General features: G+C 48.2%; 1 protein-coding gene across 1 annotated transcript; it reads left to right on the top strand.

Moving 5' to 3' along the window:
- Positions 1-1,010: 1,010 nt before the first annotated feature.
- On the top strand, positions 1,011-13,381 carry wgn (Tumor necrosis factor receptor superfamily member wengen). Its single transcript, XM_033382889.1, has 5 exons — positions 1,011-1,553; positions 7,177-7,759; positions 7,832-8,066; positions 11,686-11,865; positions 12,390-13,381. The coding sequence occupies exons 2-5, from the start codon at positions 7,178-7,180 to the stop codon at positions 12,506-12,508; spliced, it is 1,116 nt and encodes a 371-aa protein (XP_033238780.1). The 5' UTR covers positions 1,011-1,553; position 7,177; the 3' UTR covers positions 12,509-13,381.
- Positions 13,382-16,209: the final 2,828 nt, after the last annotated feature.

The raw sequence follows: 16,209 nt of genomic DNA, 5'->3' as shown, positions 1-16,209 counted from the left end.
GAAATCGGCCTCATTTTCGAAGTCGAGATTTTGACACCGATCGACAGTCTGGATTCTCGCGATCCTGGGGGAGTTGGCCCTTCACCGATCTGGCCCTAATTGTCTGAGATATAGCCTACCGAAGATTGGCGTATAATTGAAATACTGGTTTCATCTGCACGCTATATCTCTGCAATAGGGCGGCCGATCTGGGCGAGGCATGTCTTTCCGTGATCGGGAGAGTCCTGCCAATCGGCTGAAATCGGAATGAAGGACATCCATTTTTTCACGATTTTCGCAAAAAATCATGATGGTTACATCATTAAATTTTGCGGAAATCGGCCTCATTTTCGAAGTCGAGATTTTGACACCGATCGACAGTCTGGATCCTCGCGATCCTGGGAGAGTTGTCCCTTCACCGATCTGGCTCTAATTGTTTGAGATATACCCTACCGAAGATTGGCATATAGTTGATATACTAGTTTCTTCTGCACGCTATATCTCTGCAATAGGGCGGCCACGATTTTCGCAAAAGATCATAATTTATCGTTAATTCTAACAGCAACGATAGTTATCCAGCCAGAGGCACATCCGTTGGACCTCCCAAGGACGAAGAGCTACTGCAGAGTCACCTTCAAAAGAGAACAAACGATTTTGTTGGGGCAGAAATCGAAGGAATATGTACATATGTATTATCCGTTGAAGGAGTTTAAAAAATGCAGAACAAGGACAAGTCTTTATTAGTGAATAAAGCAACCAATTTGATTAGTTGTTCAACAACTTTTCAGTGTAACCATGGGCAAAGATCATATATTAAATTTAAATAGGCAATAAACAATGATTCAGTCACAGTACTTATAGACTGGAATGAATAATTAATAAGAATTTATTCCCAGCGCACTAACCTTCATTTATTCTTCTAAAGCAGAAGTGCTTTAGGAATGCTGCACCTAATATGAATATATCTTGCGCGCGGGCTGCCGCCGCCTCGACCGATATATCGATAGAATCATCGATCAGGCTTACAACTCAGCTCTATATCTGGTGCTCTATACCTACGCGCCGCATTTCGAATGTTTCGCGTGGATGGGTGGGTGCATTCATCATTCAGTCATTCATTCTTCTCGATTGCACCGGCGCAGACGAGCCACGAACCGTGCGGATCGTTTACTACTCAGCTCATAATTTTTTTCGAAACCATTCTAACGCGACGCCCTTTGAAGGGACCCCAGAAACGTGAATTGTGCGTTGAAGCTGCGATCGTCAGATATATACATATATTTTTTTTTCGTGTTGCCCCATAAGTGCGAAGCGAAGTGTAGCGGAAATTGTGCAACTCATTGATTGATCGCCTGACGATTGCATTGATGGATCGATATACGCATGTGTGACCATAGCCACCAGCCATGTCTGCAGTTCGGAGGAGCACCAACAGCAGCACCCACATCCCAATCGGATCCGATCCCCGAGACAAATAGTATGAAAATATGAGGCACGCTGCAGATTGAAGGCACATCGCAGAAGAAAAAAACAAACAAACAAACAAACAAACGAGCGAAAAAAGCGACAAAAAAGTGAGTGATTTATTCGACAGCAGACCCAATGCCCCTCCATCCATACACACTATCCACACACACATGTATCTACCAGAGAGGAGATACATATGTGTGCATATGGTCATATGGATGTATCTCCACGAGTACATATGTACATGTTCCACAGAACAGAACAGAACATTATGTTTTGTGTGTTATGGTTTATGGTTTTGTGCCCGGTTCGGATTCGGTTCGGTTTCGGAAGCTGCCGCCGTTGATGATGATGATGATGATGATCTTCGCCCCACTGTGATGGAGGGAGGGTGATGGGGGCAACGCGGACGCAAAAGCAGACGCAGACGCGGACGCTGACACACCGAAATGGAATGGAATTGAATTAAATCAAATGATAAAAAATATAAATCGAGTGTAGAAACAGAGGCAGCCCTCTGTGCCGTGCAGCAGAAACAAAAAGACACAAAACGACAAAAAAAGAGACGAAATCGGATTCAGAATCAGAATCAGAATCAGACCCTGCCGCCATATACCCCCTATAGTCGTCTGACAAGCGACGAACTGATGAACTGATGATCCCAACCAGCCAGCCAGCCAGAGCGAGGCAGCCAGGCAGGTTCTGGCTCTGATTCCGACTGACTGAATGACTGACTGGCTGCCGCTTGGCTGTACCATTATTGAGGGGGCTGCTGGCACAACAGACGACGCACCAAACTAATAACAAACTGGATATATGAATTTACATATATATGAATGTATGAATGTTCGAGTGTTTATGTAGATATATTTATGCTGCCATAGAAAACACAGCAGCCCCCCCCCCTCTGATCCTCCGGGTCACAGCGCAGAAGTCAGCGGAGGGAAATGGAAGGAAAAAGGGTAAAAGTGAGAGTCTGCACATGTTCTTCCGATGCTGATGCTGCTCCACCTTGGGGCTGCCTGTAAATAAATAGAATATACATTGAACTCTGCCATTACTTACATAACAAGACAGACCCCTCTCCCTCCTTTCGTTTTGAGATGTCAAATTTCTGTCCAATGTAAAAATAAGTTCTATGCAGATGCCCCCTGATCTGTAAGCCTCAACTGTACCCGTGAAATCGATTCGAATTCCATTTTAAAGTTCTCCCCACAACCACATCCAAACCACAGTCCCCCCCTCGTCCACACTCGATGGCGGCTGGATCGGGGGGTCGGCCGATTCTCGCACATTTTGGCATATAATTGTATTTTTTCAGGGGTTTTTTTTAACGCTGATTTTTCAAAGATGATTTGCAATTCGAGTGAACGATGCGAATGATGCGCTGCTTGGGGCACTGCGGTGGGGAGTTTCGATCGCGTCACACTTCTGTACACAGAGAAATGCTTTCAGAACATGAACTGCTGTTCTGTGGAAAGTGTGTCTGTATTTAAGCAATTGTTGCTCCTAAATGCCGCCGCTTGATCAGGTTGCGGTTTTGGATCTTCTAATTCTGCTTCTTGCTCTTTGCTTCATTGAATCCCGGCTCTGCCCCACCCCCCCATGTGCCCCATGAAAAGTGCTTAATGGTTTTGTCGCGTTTTTCTGAATTTACACAACAAACAGAGACAGAAAGCGAGAGACAGAAAAAAACAAACAGAATCCAGAATCATAAAATTCGTGAGCATTCATTCTGACAGTTTAATAAATGTCTCTCAGCTTCTCGTTTTCTCTGCCTCTTTGCCACCTCTCTGCCTCTCTTTCACTCCTAATCTCTGCCTTCATTTGTGCGATGGATGCTGCCTCTTGCCTATTGCCTGTTGCCTCTGCCGCTGCCCCTGGGTTCTCTGTGGGATTCTCTCTGCTATGCTCTGCTGTGTCGAGTGCGCGGGCGGCGGCTGCTGTCAAGCCTCAGGCCTCAACCCTCAAATGGAAAAAAGAAATTTTAGACGAAAATCTAAGAAAATTCCGACTTGGAATTTCTGAAGACAAATTTCCATTGCGTACTTTTCAATTTCCAGTAAAATGGAAAATTGGGCAATGTGTCTGAAAGATCCCAAAACCCAGTTTTCGATTCCCGATTCCCTGTTCGAAATTCTGCAACTAACCTCAGAGAAAATTCACTCTCTCGTTCTTGTTCTATAATTCTTTGTAGCCCCAATATCCATCCCATCCCCCCACATATACATATGTATATATTTTGAATCCCCAATTTGCTGCTGATGCCTGATCTTTCTGTACACTTTTCTACACTCTCTGTTTTTGCACGGCGAATGAGAAATTCATTTTAAATTGCAAGTTAAAAATACACGCGATTTCCTCTCAGCTTCAGGCTCATTCTCACCCACAGCCTTACCCTCATCATCACCCTCACCCCTGGTGGATTTTCCTATTTGTACGAGTAGGGGCTCTCTGGGCGCTGGGTGATGGGTGCTGGGTGCCAACAGCCAACCGCCAACCGCCAACCACTGCTGTCGCTGTACCTCTGATTTCTGCCTGTTTTTTTGGACACTTTTTGGTAATTGCATTGGAAATGCGGCCAACGAGGAATACGACACGAATGACACCCAAATGCTGCCCCAGATGTGATCTGCCCCTCTGTCTTTGGCTGCCTTTGGAGTCGGTTCTGAGTTCTGGGATCCCATTTAAGTGACCCATTTTAGTGGGCATGCTCCTCCTCCTGCTCCTCCTGCTACTGCTCCCACTTTCTCGATCTCCGATGCGAGCCTCAGCCTCAATTAGTGGCAGCATCAGTACAAGAGGAAAAGAGGAACGCAACATGATTTAAATTGCTGTCACTGTCAGTTGTTGTGTTTGTCAGACAGCGGCGACAATAGCACCAGCAAAAACAACCGTGGCACGAGCTACAGAAAATGAAACAGAAACAGAGAGCAGAGAACAACAGCCAGCAGTCGCAACAAAACGTATCTTATAGATACAGGGCGGCACAGTCACACAGCCACACAACCGCTGACATAATAATAATCCTACAAAAGTTGCTTCTTTCTTTCGAAAGAAGGATGCTACGATGCTACTGCTGCCTCCGTGTCTGTCTCTGGTCCCCATCCACCCATCCAGCCATCCACCATTCTCCATTCTGATGCTATTCCGAGCTCCTCTTTTGGCCAGAAGTCTGCCAAATGGTCTAGAAATGTTGTGTGTTTGCCGCACCCGAGTTGGATCTTCCGACTGTTTTTTCTGTCTTTGGTCTGGGTCTTCTTTCTGCGTTCTTCTGGCTGCCGTCGTCTAGAGCTGCCGTCTACTGCCACTCACTCACTCTGCTGTCTGTCTGTCTCGTCTATCGAAAAAACAGAAGCCTATGCCGAGAGTAGGCACCAATTGGCGATCGTTTTGTGATCTGTCGCCATGATCTACTTTTGAAATTTGAAATATGTATATATTCCATATTCAGAAGTGATTCTCTGGCCGAGACACTACTATATTTCTTTCCCATTGCGAATTCACTGCACGAGTCACACATGAAAATATTCTACGGTTTGGAACGTGCAGAATCATTCGAATGGATACGAGATATGCCGCGAGCGCTCTTGGATGAAATCCATCCTCCATTCTGCCCCCAGTAGACCATCGTTTGGTCACGTTTTAGAATAGTGAGGATGAGGACGAGGAGGAGGAAGAGAAGGCGGAGCTCTTGGCAAAGAAAGCTCTGCTTCTAGGGAGAGCGGGAAGTAGCCGGAACTTTGCAACGAAATAAAATCTAATCATATCGAAATCAAATGAGGTTTGTATTGAGGGAAAACCGAGGCTTACGCGTAATTACGATACAATCCGATACGACCCGATACGACATATTTGGAAATGGGACGGAGGAAATGCCTTATGTGGCTTCTGGTTTCTGGTTTCCGATTCGATATCCATTTGAAAGCCAATTGCTGACCGGATCCCCATCCCTCCACGACACTTGTTGTTTAATCCCCATGGAATGGATATACTTATTGGGGAAACAATACGTCGTTTTCATGCTAATTAGCCTTGCTCCGTGCCTCTGTGCCACTGGATTTCCATATCGCGGAGCATGTTCGATTGTCAATTGATCCGCCAATTTCACTCGGTCGATCGATTGATCCATCATATCTATCTCCTCCTCTTCCTCTTCTTCCTCTATCCTCCCTCCCCCCTCCCTTCTCTTGCAACATCAACCATTTTCCAGCCATGAACCTAACCCGCAGCACTCGTGCAGCACTTGCCACGGCCACCGCTGCTGACATGCCCATGCCCCACCCGCTGGTTATGGGGACCATACGTGGTGGTCATACAACTACGGTAATGGTTGATTTTAATTAAATATTTCTTCTTCCTGTTGCTATTCCTATTCTGCTGCTGATTCCCTCCTCGTTCCCTCATTCCCTCGTTCTCTCGTTCACTCGGGTTACGCGTTTGCGCGGGCTGTCATTGCTTTACGCTGCTCTATGGCTGAGGGTAGCTTCCCGCTTCCCCCTTTCCCCTTACCACGACCGCTTCCCAGGGAACAGAGCGGACAGAGCGGACAAGTGACTCCCCCCGAAAGAGTTCGTGAATGAGTTATGAATGGAAGTGATTGCTGGCAGCGGGAATCAGTCAGGGAAATGGTAAAGGGAAAGGGGAAAGCGGGTAGGAAATCTTCTAATGAAGTCCCAGGAGAGGAGCCCTCTCCCTTAATGGATATTTTGGAATACTCGAACGAGACGCGACGAGACCTCTGATCGTCGCAGTCTAGGAACCCCCCGTCGAGCGGAAGTCAGGAGTGGATGGACCTACTATGTGTCTATACCAAAACCTCCTACTCTTTTTCCTTCTTCTCTTTCCCCTCCTTCCCTTCCTATTCCTTCCTTCCTGCTGTGGCTTGTCCGTCCCGTCGCGTCGCGTCGCGTCGCGTCGCGTCGCGTCGTATTCGCTGCATAAATAATAATTGTAGTGCCTCTTCCTTTGACTTCTATAAAATAGTTTGAATCGTTGATTGTCAAGGAAGGAATCAAATCGAATCGTTCGTCGGAGGAGGAGACGGGAATCTTGAGGGAGGAGAAAAGAGCAGATTAAGAAAAGAAGAGAACAGAGAAAAGAACATAAACACAAGAACATAAACAGAGAAAGAAACTTAAAAAAAACACGAAAAAAATCCGAGACTCTCTTGAGCAATGAACCCCCCAATGGGGGGAAGCCGTCGCCAGGGCGGGACGCGACTGTCGAAGGCAGAAGCAGAGGCAGAGGCAGGGGCACCCCCCATTAAAGTTGATTGCAAACTGTACGCGCATTTATGATCGCAATCATCATGATGATCAGTCGCTACTGCTGCCGCTGCTGTTGCTGCTGCTTCTGCTACTGCCGCTGATGATGATGATGATAATGATGATAGCAGAGATGGCGTCGTCGTCGAATTATCAGCAGCATTATCATTATCATGACGACGACCGTTGGCCGTTTATTAGTTTGCCGTTGCGCGAATTATTTTTATAGGCGCTGATGATCGTAGAACACAGAAACAGAGAAACAGCAACAGGCAGCACCCCACCCCACACTCAAGGGAGGGAGGGATCGGAGAGGGCTATGCTGGATATCTCCAGCTGTGGATCCAAGTGCCCCACGAGGATGGGATGCGTATAGGGGATGGTAGCCTGGGAAATCCGAATATTTTCTCATGAAAAGCAGCAATAGAACTTATATTTGCCTGCCCCTCTTTCCTTTTTGCAGAATGATGCCGCCAAGACTGCCCCATAGCTCTGGAGTAGCGGCAGCAGCAGCAACGAAACGAGTAACCACGAGTAGAAGTATTAGCAGCCACAACAACCACTTTATCCATAGCAGAAGCACCACCAATACAACATTTCACAAGCGCCGACGGAGGCGACACGACATCAGCAACGCCACAGATGCAACATCAGATGCCACTGTAGCACCTGCCCCTGCCAGGTGCAGCATCACGAGGAGAGCGCCTGCAATCATCTATTTGGCTCTACTTCTTCTCTCCACCACCTGCTCCCTGAGGACTGTTGCGGCTTCATCTGCATCTTCTACATCATCATCATCCGCAGCTACTACATCCGCATCCGCTTCAGGATCTGGATCAGCATCAGAAATCGCCTCCAGCTCCCCCTGCGCCCCACAGCACTGGTGGGACCCGTTGCGGGACAAGTGCACCGCCTGCACCGTCTGTCTGGGCGAGATGATCCCTCTCCGGCCCTGCCAGCTGCACACGAACACCATCTGCGGCTCCATCTACGACTTGAAAATCGATTGGGTCGTCCTCGCCAAGACGGAGCCCAATTGGAAGGAGGTAAGACCAAAGACTATTCCCTAATGGGCTAATTCCCTAATCTTGATACATGTGTCTTTCTTTCTTTTGCAGCGCCGAAAGTCCTCAGAGTACGAGCACTTCGAACAGGATGCCCCGCTGCAGCATTTGACCCACGAGCAACTGCAGCAGCTGCACGAGGAGGCGGCCGCTGCCTGGGTTCTCGACTGGCAGACGGGCGTCCTCTATGTGGCCGTCCTCACCTGCCTCATCTTCTTCTCGGTGGCCGCCTGCATCCTCATCCACCACATGCGCCAGTGGCGACGCATGGAGCGGCGCTTGGATCAAGGTGCGTTTCTCTATCTATTTTTTTGTCTCCCTGGAACTCTGCATCAAATTTTTGTGTGCTACTTCAATTTTCTTTGGACTTTCTCACGCTCTCTCCCTTTTTCTTTCTCTCGGGGGCATACTGATTGTTGATGCAAAACGTGTTGCAATGCCCCCTCTCCACAAAGGGTCTTTAAATCCCAATTCTCATTCCCATTCTGTCCATTCTGTCCATTCCAATGCCCAAATCCCGGCATGCTTCGCATTCCCAAGTGCGTTCGCTGCGCATCGCATTGTTGTTAGTGCGGCAAAATAACTGCCGCCACCTGCCCCACCTGCCCCACCTGCCCCTCAACCACAACAAAGGTTAGCCCTAGTGTAAGCCGCATACATATTTATAAGTCGACGGACCCCAGAACACGACACTTTGATGTATGTCTGCCCCCGCGACACCCTGTCCGCTCAGGGAATCTAAAATCTCTGCATCGGGATCGCAGAAGTCTCTTTATCCGTCTCCGTCTCTGTCTTCGTCTCTGTCTTCGTCTCTGTTTTCGTCTCTGTCTCCGTCTTTGCCTCTGTGTCCGTCTGCGGGCAGACTTCCAGCGAATTATTGCACGAGCATCAGAGAGGCTCGGATCGGATCAAAGCTGTGTTCAGAGCATATTAACGAGCAGCGAGCCGCGAGTCAGAGGTGAGCGCGTGAATCGAAGCCTCCAATGGCTCCACTCCCAACTGGGGGACTGCGCCTGTGCCGCCGCCTGCTGCCAAAGTAGAACGAATCGTCCAAATATTTGGCGCATGTGCGTCGGAGTCGGCGTCAGCAACGACAACGACGACGCGTTGAGCATGCAAAAAATATAAAAGAAGCGAGTGCGAGTGCGAGGGCGAGGGCAGGCACACACAATTAGCAGGCACTGTGGCTCCATATTTACTCGTATTTGGATCTTCTGGCTGTCGCTCTGGCAGCCATGCCACCACTTGACCGCAACGACAATCGAAATGGCGACTAATTGCCCCAGAGGCAGTAGGCAGACACGAAGATAGCCACAAGACACAAGACACAAGACAGAGGCAAAGCTGCCCTCCGCTTGGCCCCCGGGAGAATAAGAGTACAGAGTAGAGGAAATGGGGACATGAGAAAGAGGTGGAACTGAGGTGGTGGTGCCCTTGACAATGGGTATTTCTTCTGCCACTCGACGGATGGAGTGAGAGTGCGAAGATCTCTCTGAAGACATCAGACTCTGCGATGGAGTGCTGTACAATCAATGCTAATGGAAAGACCTCCCCCTAGCTCCCTTTAGCCCGCCCTTTCCTCGAACTTTTCTCCCAGGACTTCGTTCTGCCATGTGCTGTGTAGGATGTAGGCTGCTCTCCAGACGGGGACCACATGTTGCAGCCACACATACTCGCAACAGCAACATGAACAGTATTAGGCGCAACAACAGCAGAATCCAGCTAAAAAGAAACAAAAAAAAACAACATTGTTGAGTGGCAAGATGAACTTTCCACCGTTTTCTACTCCGGCCGTTTTTTGCGGGAAATTTATGGCGTGTTTTGATACGGAGAACTCTTGTTGTTCTCCGTGTAATCATAATTCAGAGCGTGTCGACGTCCTATGGCCCATGTCCCACGCACACAACAAACCCCCGAACACCGCGAACGAAAAGTGAAAACTGCTGTGTGTCCAGCGGGGAAAATGTATGGAGCTGCAGCAGTGGCAGCGGCAACGAGGGGGCAGAATCGGAATCACTTGCCGCGGTTCTTTTCCTCGCCGGAAGCAAATCTTTTTTCTCAGGTAAAACTATCGGTCCCGTCTCCCTTCTCCGCTCAAGGACAAGCAGCGGATGTTTATGTGAGGAAATTTGAAAATCATGTCACAACGCCGGAAGAACATGTTTCCATGTCATTCCAGCAGGCAGCAAGCAGGAAATGCCCAATGACGGCAGGGGAAGGAAAGGACAGCAGGGAGAATATGAGGAGAATTTGGTGATCATCGACAGATGAAAATAGTGCGTCGGGGAAATGTGTTTAGTCGAGGAGAGTACACTTGAAGCTGGAGTTTCCCACTCCGTCCACGTCCGTGTCCACGCCCACGTCCATGCCCTTTTGCTGATGTGCCCTGCTTCCGCCTCGAGGGATCTATAAATATAAAGTCGTTGTATAGATCCATCCCCCCCCAACCCATCTGACTCTTTCCCAATGATTGAACATCGACCAGCTGCTGCCACTACAGGAAGTTGTTGCGGCCCCGAAGGTGCCACTTCAGCAACGGCAACGGCAATGGCAACGGCAACGCAGAAATTGATACTGTAACAGGCGGCATTCAAGTGCAATGTTGACAATTGCCCAACCCATGTGCAACCGCAACCTTCCTCCGACTACAAGAGAGACTTCTTCCACATGTAAGTGTGGCACGCGCTTATGGCTTTCTTCAACATAAGAGGAGACCCATCGAGTATGGGGCGACCAGGAGCAGGCGATAAATTTTGCAGCACGAGGCAACTGCCAAGACCCGCTGGAGATGAAAATGTTGCTCAAATGTTGCAATGTCTGTGTTTCCTCGCTCCGTTTCCTCGATGTTCTTGGCGTTTTACAGCTCGCATCCAAAAATAAAACATATCCATTCGGGGGAGGTGGATGGGGACGGGAAGTGGATGGGTATGGAGATGAAGATCGAGTCGAAGTTGAGAATGGGAAATGGGTCGTTTGTGCAATTCGAAGATACGTGGTAGGGGCATGCTGTGCGTTGCGCCTACTCGTTGATTATCTGCTTCCTAAGATTTCGATCAATCGAAATTTCTTTTCAACTTTGATTGTTATTGCACGAGGGAAGGGGAGGGGAAGTGGAAGTCCACTTTGGAAGTAGTAACCCGTTCTTCTATTTATTTCGTGCTGTTACTGCCACTGCCAGGAATCAAAGTCTTCTATTCTTTCTTTCCTGGCCTTTATTTATTAATCAGCTGCCATGAGAGAATCTCCAGAGCCAACGGAGAAATGGTTTTCCAAGGAAAACGGAAAGTTTTCTAAACAAAACTCTGGCACACGCACCACACATATGCCCCTCGGTCTTCCTCCTTCCCATATGTGGTAGTCGGTTCTCGGTTCTCGGAGCATTCACCATGGGGGCACCCACAGATTGGGAAATCGAACTGCGCAAAAATTCGGAAAAACGGTGGATGCTGCCGTTGTGCCGTTGTGCCGTTGTTTTTCCTGGCATTGCTTTTCTTGGCTCTGTTCTCCGTCCGAGGCGAGTGTTTCGACAAGATTTTATTGTTGCTGCCGCTCGGCAGCGATTGTTTATAATAAAAAAAGCGATGGACGAAAAGTCAGCCGAGATCGAGAGCATCGCAAGCGACGCCGTTGGGCAATGGAACTTAATTTTCGGGCTGCCCGAGTCTACCCCCGCATCAGACGATGCCAGGGGTTTATAAATAAATGATAAATTATCTGCTGCCACCAGCCACCGCAACCCACCATGAGAGCGCCTCTTGTTTACAATACATGCCGAGCGATTTCCTGCGCCATTTAATAAATATTGAAGCATTGATCGGTCCCAAGGCCCTTCCCTTGGAGTCGACTAGAATCCACAGCGCCGCATAGTAATCCCTGGCTCATTTCCTTCTCTCTCTATCTTTTTGCAGACGTGGAGGAGCTGTCGACGAAGTTGATGGCCAAGCTGGCGGAGGTGCAGAGCCTGGACGGAGGAACCTTTTTCATTGGCAACGCTGACGCCTTGCGTGGATTGCCCGCTGCCGCCGCCTCGCATGCGGCCTCTGCGGCGCAGTCGGGGATCTTCCAGCCGCAACATGTGCTTCTGCCTGGTAAGTGTCCTTCGAGGCCAGCAGGCAGTTAAGGGGCTTGGCGGGTGGCCGGTCGGTCGGGCGGTCGGGCGGCCGGGCGGTCGTCAGGATTCCGATTCAATAGACCCCTGGTAACGGCCGGAGTCACACCGGAGGGATTCGGATCGGACGAGCCAGTGGGTGGGAGTCATACAAATTCCATGCCCTACCATGCTCTTGGAAGTCTCTTGGGGAGGGGGGTACTTTATATGGTGTATGCAATTTGCATATAAATCGATATCACTCCTGGGCGGCGACAATAGCCGCTTAATGGCCCCATCAACGTCCGTCCAGTGCTGTAGTGCTGTCCAACTGTCGATCGAGTCCAGTGCCACGGGGTAGCCGAAATGCAAATGGGAACGGAATCGGGATTACGACTGGGATTGGGATTGAGATGCGGACGGAATTTTAATGCTGCTGGAGGGGGAGCTGTCATTCAATTTTGACAGCCACGCTTGTGGCCTGCTCAACTCATTGCCGCTCCTTTCCCTCTTTTCCTGTTGCAGAGAAACATCAGGGTAAGCATCAGGAGCGACGGATTCTGAAGACCCTGCAGCCCGGTAATGTCTACATCGAGGAGAACAATGGGGGCATGATGGGAATAGGTGCCAGCTCCAAGGGTTGATCAGAGAGCACGTACTATCTCGGTAGTACCAGAGTACCAGAGAACCAGAAACCTAACCGGAAAAAGGAAACAGGAATCCGAAAACCGAAAACCGGAAAGAGACCCAGGACACACAAGCATCGGAGCAAGAGAGAATAAATGAGTGTACAAACAGCCGCTTAATAAAATGGGAATCGAACTATTATTATTTTTTCTATTATAATTATTAATATTAATCTTATTGTAATGATACACCCTTTTTTTGTCCTAATATTTAATTCAAATGTTATGTTGACTTGTTTGTAATGCGAGGAGGAGCAGGAGCAAGAGCAGGGGGACCCTCTCTGGGCGAAACTTGGCGAAATGTTTTGTATATAGAGGAGTGGAATGTGGCATGTGGCATCAAATATAGGTACATATATGATTAACAAATTCTACTTAATGTATATATAAAGGCAATCGAACTCGACGTGCAACGGAGGGGAGCGATAATAACGAATGGGGAAAGGAACGGAACCAAGCAAATATCGGGAGCATATCCAGTTAATATATATAAATAGATACTATATATGTAAAGTCGTGCAGATCAGATCCCAGATTAACCCACATACGATTAGAGTACATACGCATATCAAAACATAACCAACCCCAAGTCTAATATCTAACGAGAGCTGCGCTAAAGAATATCTAATATTTAATTCGAACAAGCAGATCGGAGAATCGGAGAATCGGTTATCGAGCTAAATGTAACGCCTAATGATAATGATAACGATAACGATCATAGATAATAATGATAACTAATGGTAATCGAAGAATCGAGAAGTGTATTATGATCTATTGTAAGTGCTATCAATGTACAACAACAACAACAATAAAAAGTTCTATGAATCAATCGACCCATGTCTTTGTAGTATGGCATATGTAGTTCGTATAAGAGATCTTCTAGGGGAAATACAGAAGAGTGCATCATCCGATGGGGCATCCCATCCGATATGGGCACCACAGTGTCTACAGCCTATAGCATCCACCCCGTCTTCTAATGCAAATGTCATAGGTACGCGAGACCAATGCTCCGTTGCTCGGCGGGGCGATTGGGGAATAAATGCCAGGCCAGGCCAGGCCAGGCCAGAGATGAGGAGAGGCGTAATGGCAATGCCGGGGCGGGGAGGCCAGGAAACGTCTTTCAATGGAAATGAAAATGGAAATAGCCCGTCGCTGCTGCTGCTCCTCCCCCTGCTCCCTGCTTCCTACTCCCTGCTCCTCCTTCTATCCAGCGTTGGGTGCACTTTGCATTTCGAATTTGCATGTTTCGATAGAATTTGTCTCCGAGTTAACATTGAAAATGTCCAGTCGGTGGGGGGCGGGAGCCAGCGACGGGGTCCGCCAGTCCGTACAGAATGCCTTTGCATTTATTTATGTAATGCTGCTTGTTGTTTTGCAGTTACACAATCTTAAATGATTGTTGTCGCTACTTGTGTCTCGTACGAGTACTTGTATTGTGCTTGCTGTAGCTATGTCTATGGCTATGGCTATGGCAAATGAAATTTGTATAAGTACAGATACGAGGACGAGTACAAGTACGTAACGACTGAAAAACGCGCAAAACACTTCCAATGAAAAGCCAGATCCACAACATCAACATTGCCCATTGGCCATTGGCCATTCCATGCACGGACCGCGAGAGTTTCTGATTTCAGATAGTTTTTGCCGTCCAACGTCCCTGTCCCCGTCCCCCGTAGCGACCCGGCCGTGATGGCCTGCCAGCAGAAATTAATTAGCCGCGACGTGGCATAAATTAGCAGAGAGAGAGACAGAGAGAGAGAGAGAAAGAGAGAGCGGCAGGGCAAATGGAGAGAATGCAGAGTGGTGCTGCTATTCCCCATCCCATTCCTTGCTGTATAACTGAAGGATAGGGATAGGGTGTAGGAGTGGGTGCTACCCGAAACCCATTCCATTCCAAATAATCCGCCATGATCTGGAATTTAATCTGTAATCTGTATCTTCCACTCTCAGAGGCGCCTTCAGGTCGGATTTCAACAGCTCTCCGCTGGCTGAGTGCTGTGGCACATGCCACACTCATTTGGGGTATGTATTTTTAACATGCAGCGTGCTGCGGTGACTGCATTGTCACAGCTGCTCGATGCAGAGGCAGAGGCAGATGCAGATGCAGATGAAGACGCACTTCAAACTGATAAGTCGTAAAGAACGAAAGCGGAAGGAAGTGAGCATTAGCGCTAAGAGGCATCTGCGGTAGTGGGGGCACCACCACCACAGGCAGCTGTCCATAAATCTATTAATCCATAATTCCATATCCCATATCCATTAGGTGTGGGGATTGGTGTCGAAAACGAGTATATATTTTCGCCGCCTGAATGCGGCTCTTCTCTTTTTTTTGTGAGGACGTGATTCCAATTGCTCAATGAATCAAAAATAGCGCCACAGCAATTGAATGGAGGATGGAAAATGCTGAATGGTGAATGCCGAATACCGATTATACCGAAAGTTGAATGTATAGTACTGGAAGGGGTACTCGCAAGGCCGTGCTCTGTGGGCCGTACTCAGGGATCAAGGGTGGAGGAGGAACAGCGCCCCAGCGTTGGCGGCGTATTCGGCGTAGGCAAAGTGCTGGACATTGGAATGCACACGTCGCTCGTTTTTGGATTTCTGGCACTTAGCCATTGGGCAACCTGTCCAAATCTGGCCAACCTGGCATTTGATACGCTTTGGATGCGAATTTGGACTTTGTGATTGTCCGCTTTTTGGCCCGCTTCCGTTGGCCGTTGGCCGAGAAACGTTGCCGAGCTGGCAACAGGCAACAAGCAACAAGCAGCAGAAGCAACAGCACGTCAAATGCACAGCGGAAATGCGAAACGAAAAATTGCAAAACGATCGCCCAGCACCATTACGGAGCGGTAATGGGGCGGTAATGGAAGCAATTTATGGGGAAAACCTTCGATTGCGTATTCCGGAAAAGCGAATGGATATGAGTTTCCCGGCTGCACCCCTCATTCGGCTACTACCGCCATGGTTAATTGGAAAGCCTTCAATAAAGTAGAGAACTTGGGAACTTGAGAACTTGGGACTTCCCACGAGAAGGACTCCTGTCCGAAAAAAAAAAATCTTGAAAAGAATATGTCACACTTTAAAGCCTAAGACTATGAAGGAGTATTCACCTTATTTTAGATTGATTATGGTATGTAATAAACCTATTTGAATGGATACGCTTTCGTTCCATTCTGCCGTTGATGTGCGTTGGGCCAAAAATTGTTTGTCCAGCTAGCAGCTTCAGATATCGCCGGTACTCGGCTTCCAAAAAGTCATCTCTTTCTTATCCTCTGTTTCTTATCCTTCCAATGACATCCCAACGGTGCCAATCGACTGCTCTATCGGTCTCGAAAAGATATACCATGCCCAGATCAACAGCTGTTCAGCCGAGACATAGAATTACGAGCATTTTAGTTTTTGTACAGGAAAAACTTTAAGGTGCTATATCTCAGGAAGGATCTACTATTTCAAGATCGCGAGGAACCAGTCTGTCGATCTCGCATACTACACCATGACTTTTCAGGTCAGGAAAAGACATGCAAAGACTTTCAATGCAAAAAGTGTGGGGCGCTATATCTCGGGCAGTATCTTTAATCTACCTGAAGTCAAAGTGAGAGCAAACGATGGGGGAGATCTTGCCGACTTCGACGACACGTACAAGGTTATCCTTGCCACGT

Source organism: Drosophila pseudoobscura, chromosome X (assembly GCF_009870125.1).
Source record: "Drosophila pseudoobscura strain MV-25-SWS-2005 chromosome X, UCI_Dpse_MV25, whole genome shotgun sequence".
Lineage (NCBI taxonomy): Eukaryota > Metazoa > Arthropoda > Insecta > Diptera > Drosophilidae > Drosophila > Drosophila pseudoobscura.
This window is presented reverse-complemented; position numbering and strand designations above follow the sequence as displayed.

Bases quoted from the DNA above. Each gene is read 5' to 3' on its own strand.
- wgn (XM_033382889.1), top strand. From the start codon at position 7,178: ATGATGCCGCCAAGACTGCCCCATAGCTCTGGAGTAGCGGCAGCAGCA. The intron at 7,760-7,831 runs GTAAGACCAAAG...TTTCTTTTGCAG, and splicing joins CGGAGCCCAATTGGAAGGAG to CGCCGAAAGTCCTCAGAGTA. The intron at 11,866-12,389 runs GTAAGTGTCCTT...TTCCTGTTGCAG, and splicing joins GCAACATGTGCTTCTGCCTG to AGAAACATCAGGGTAAGCAT.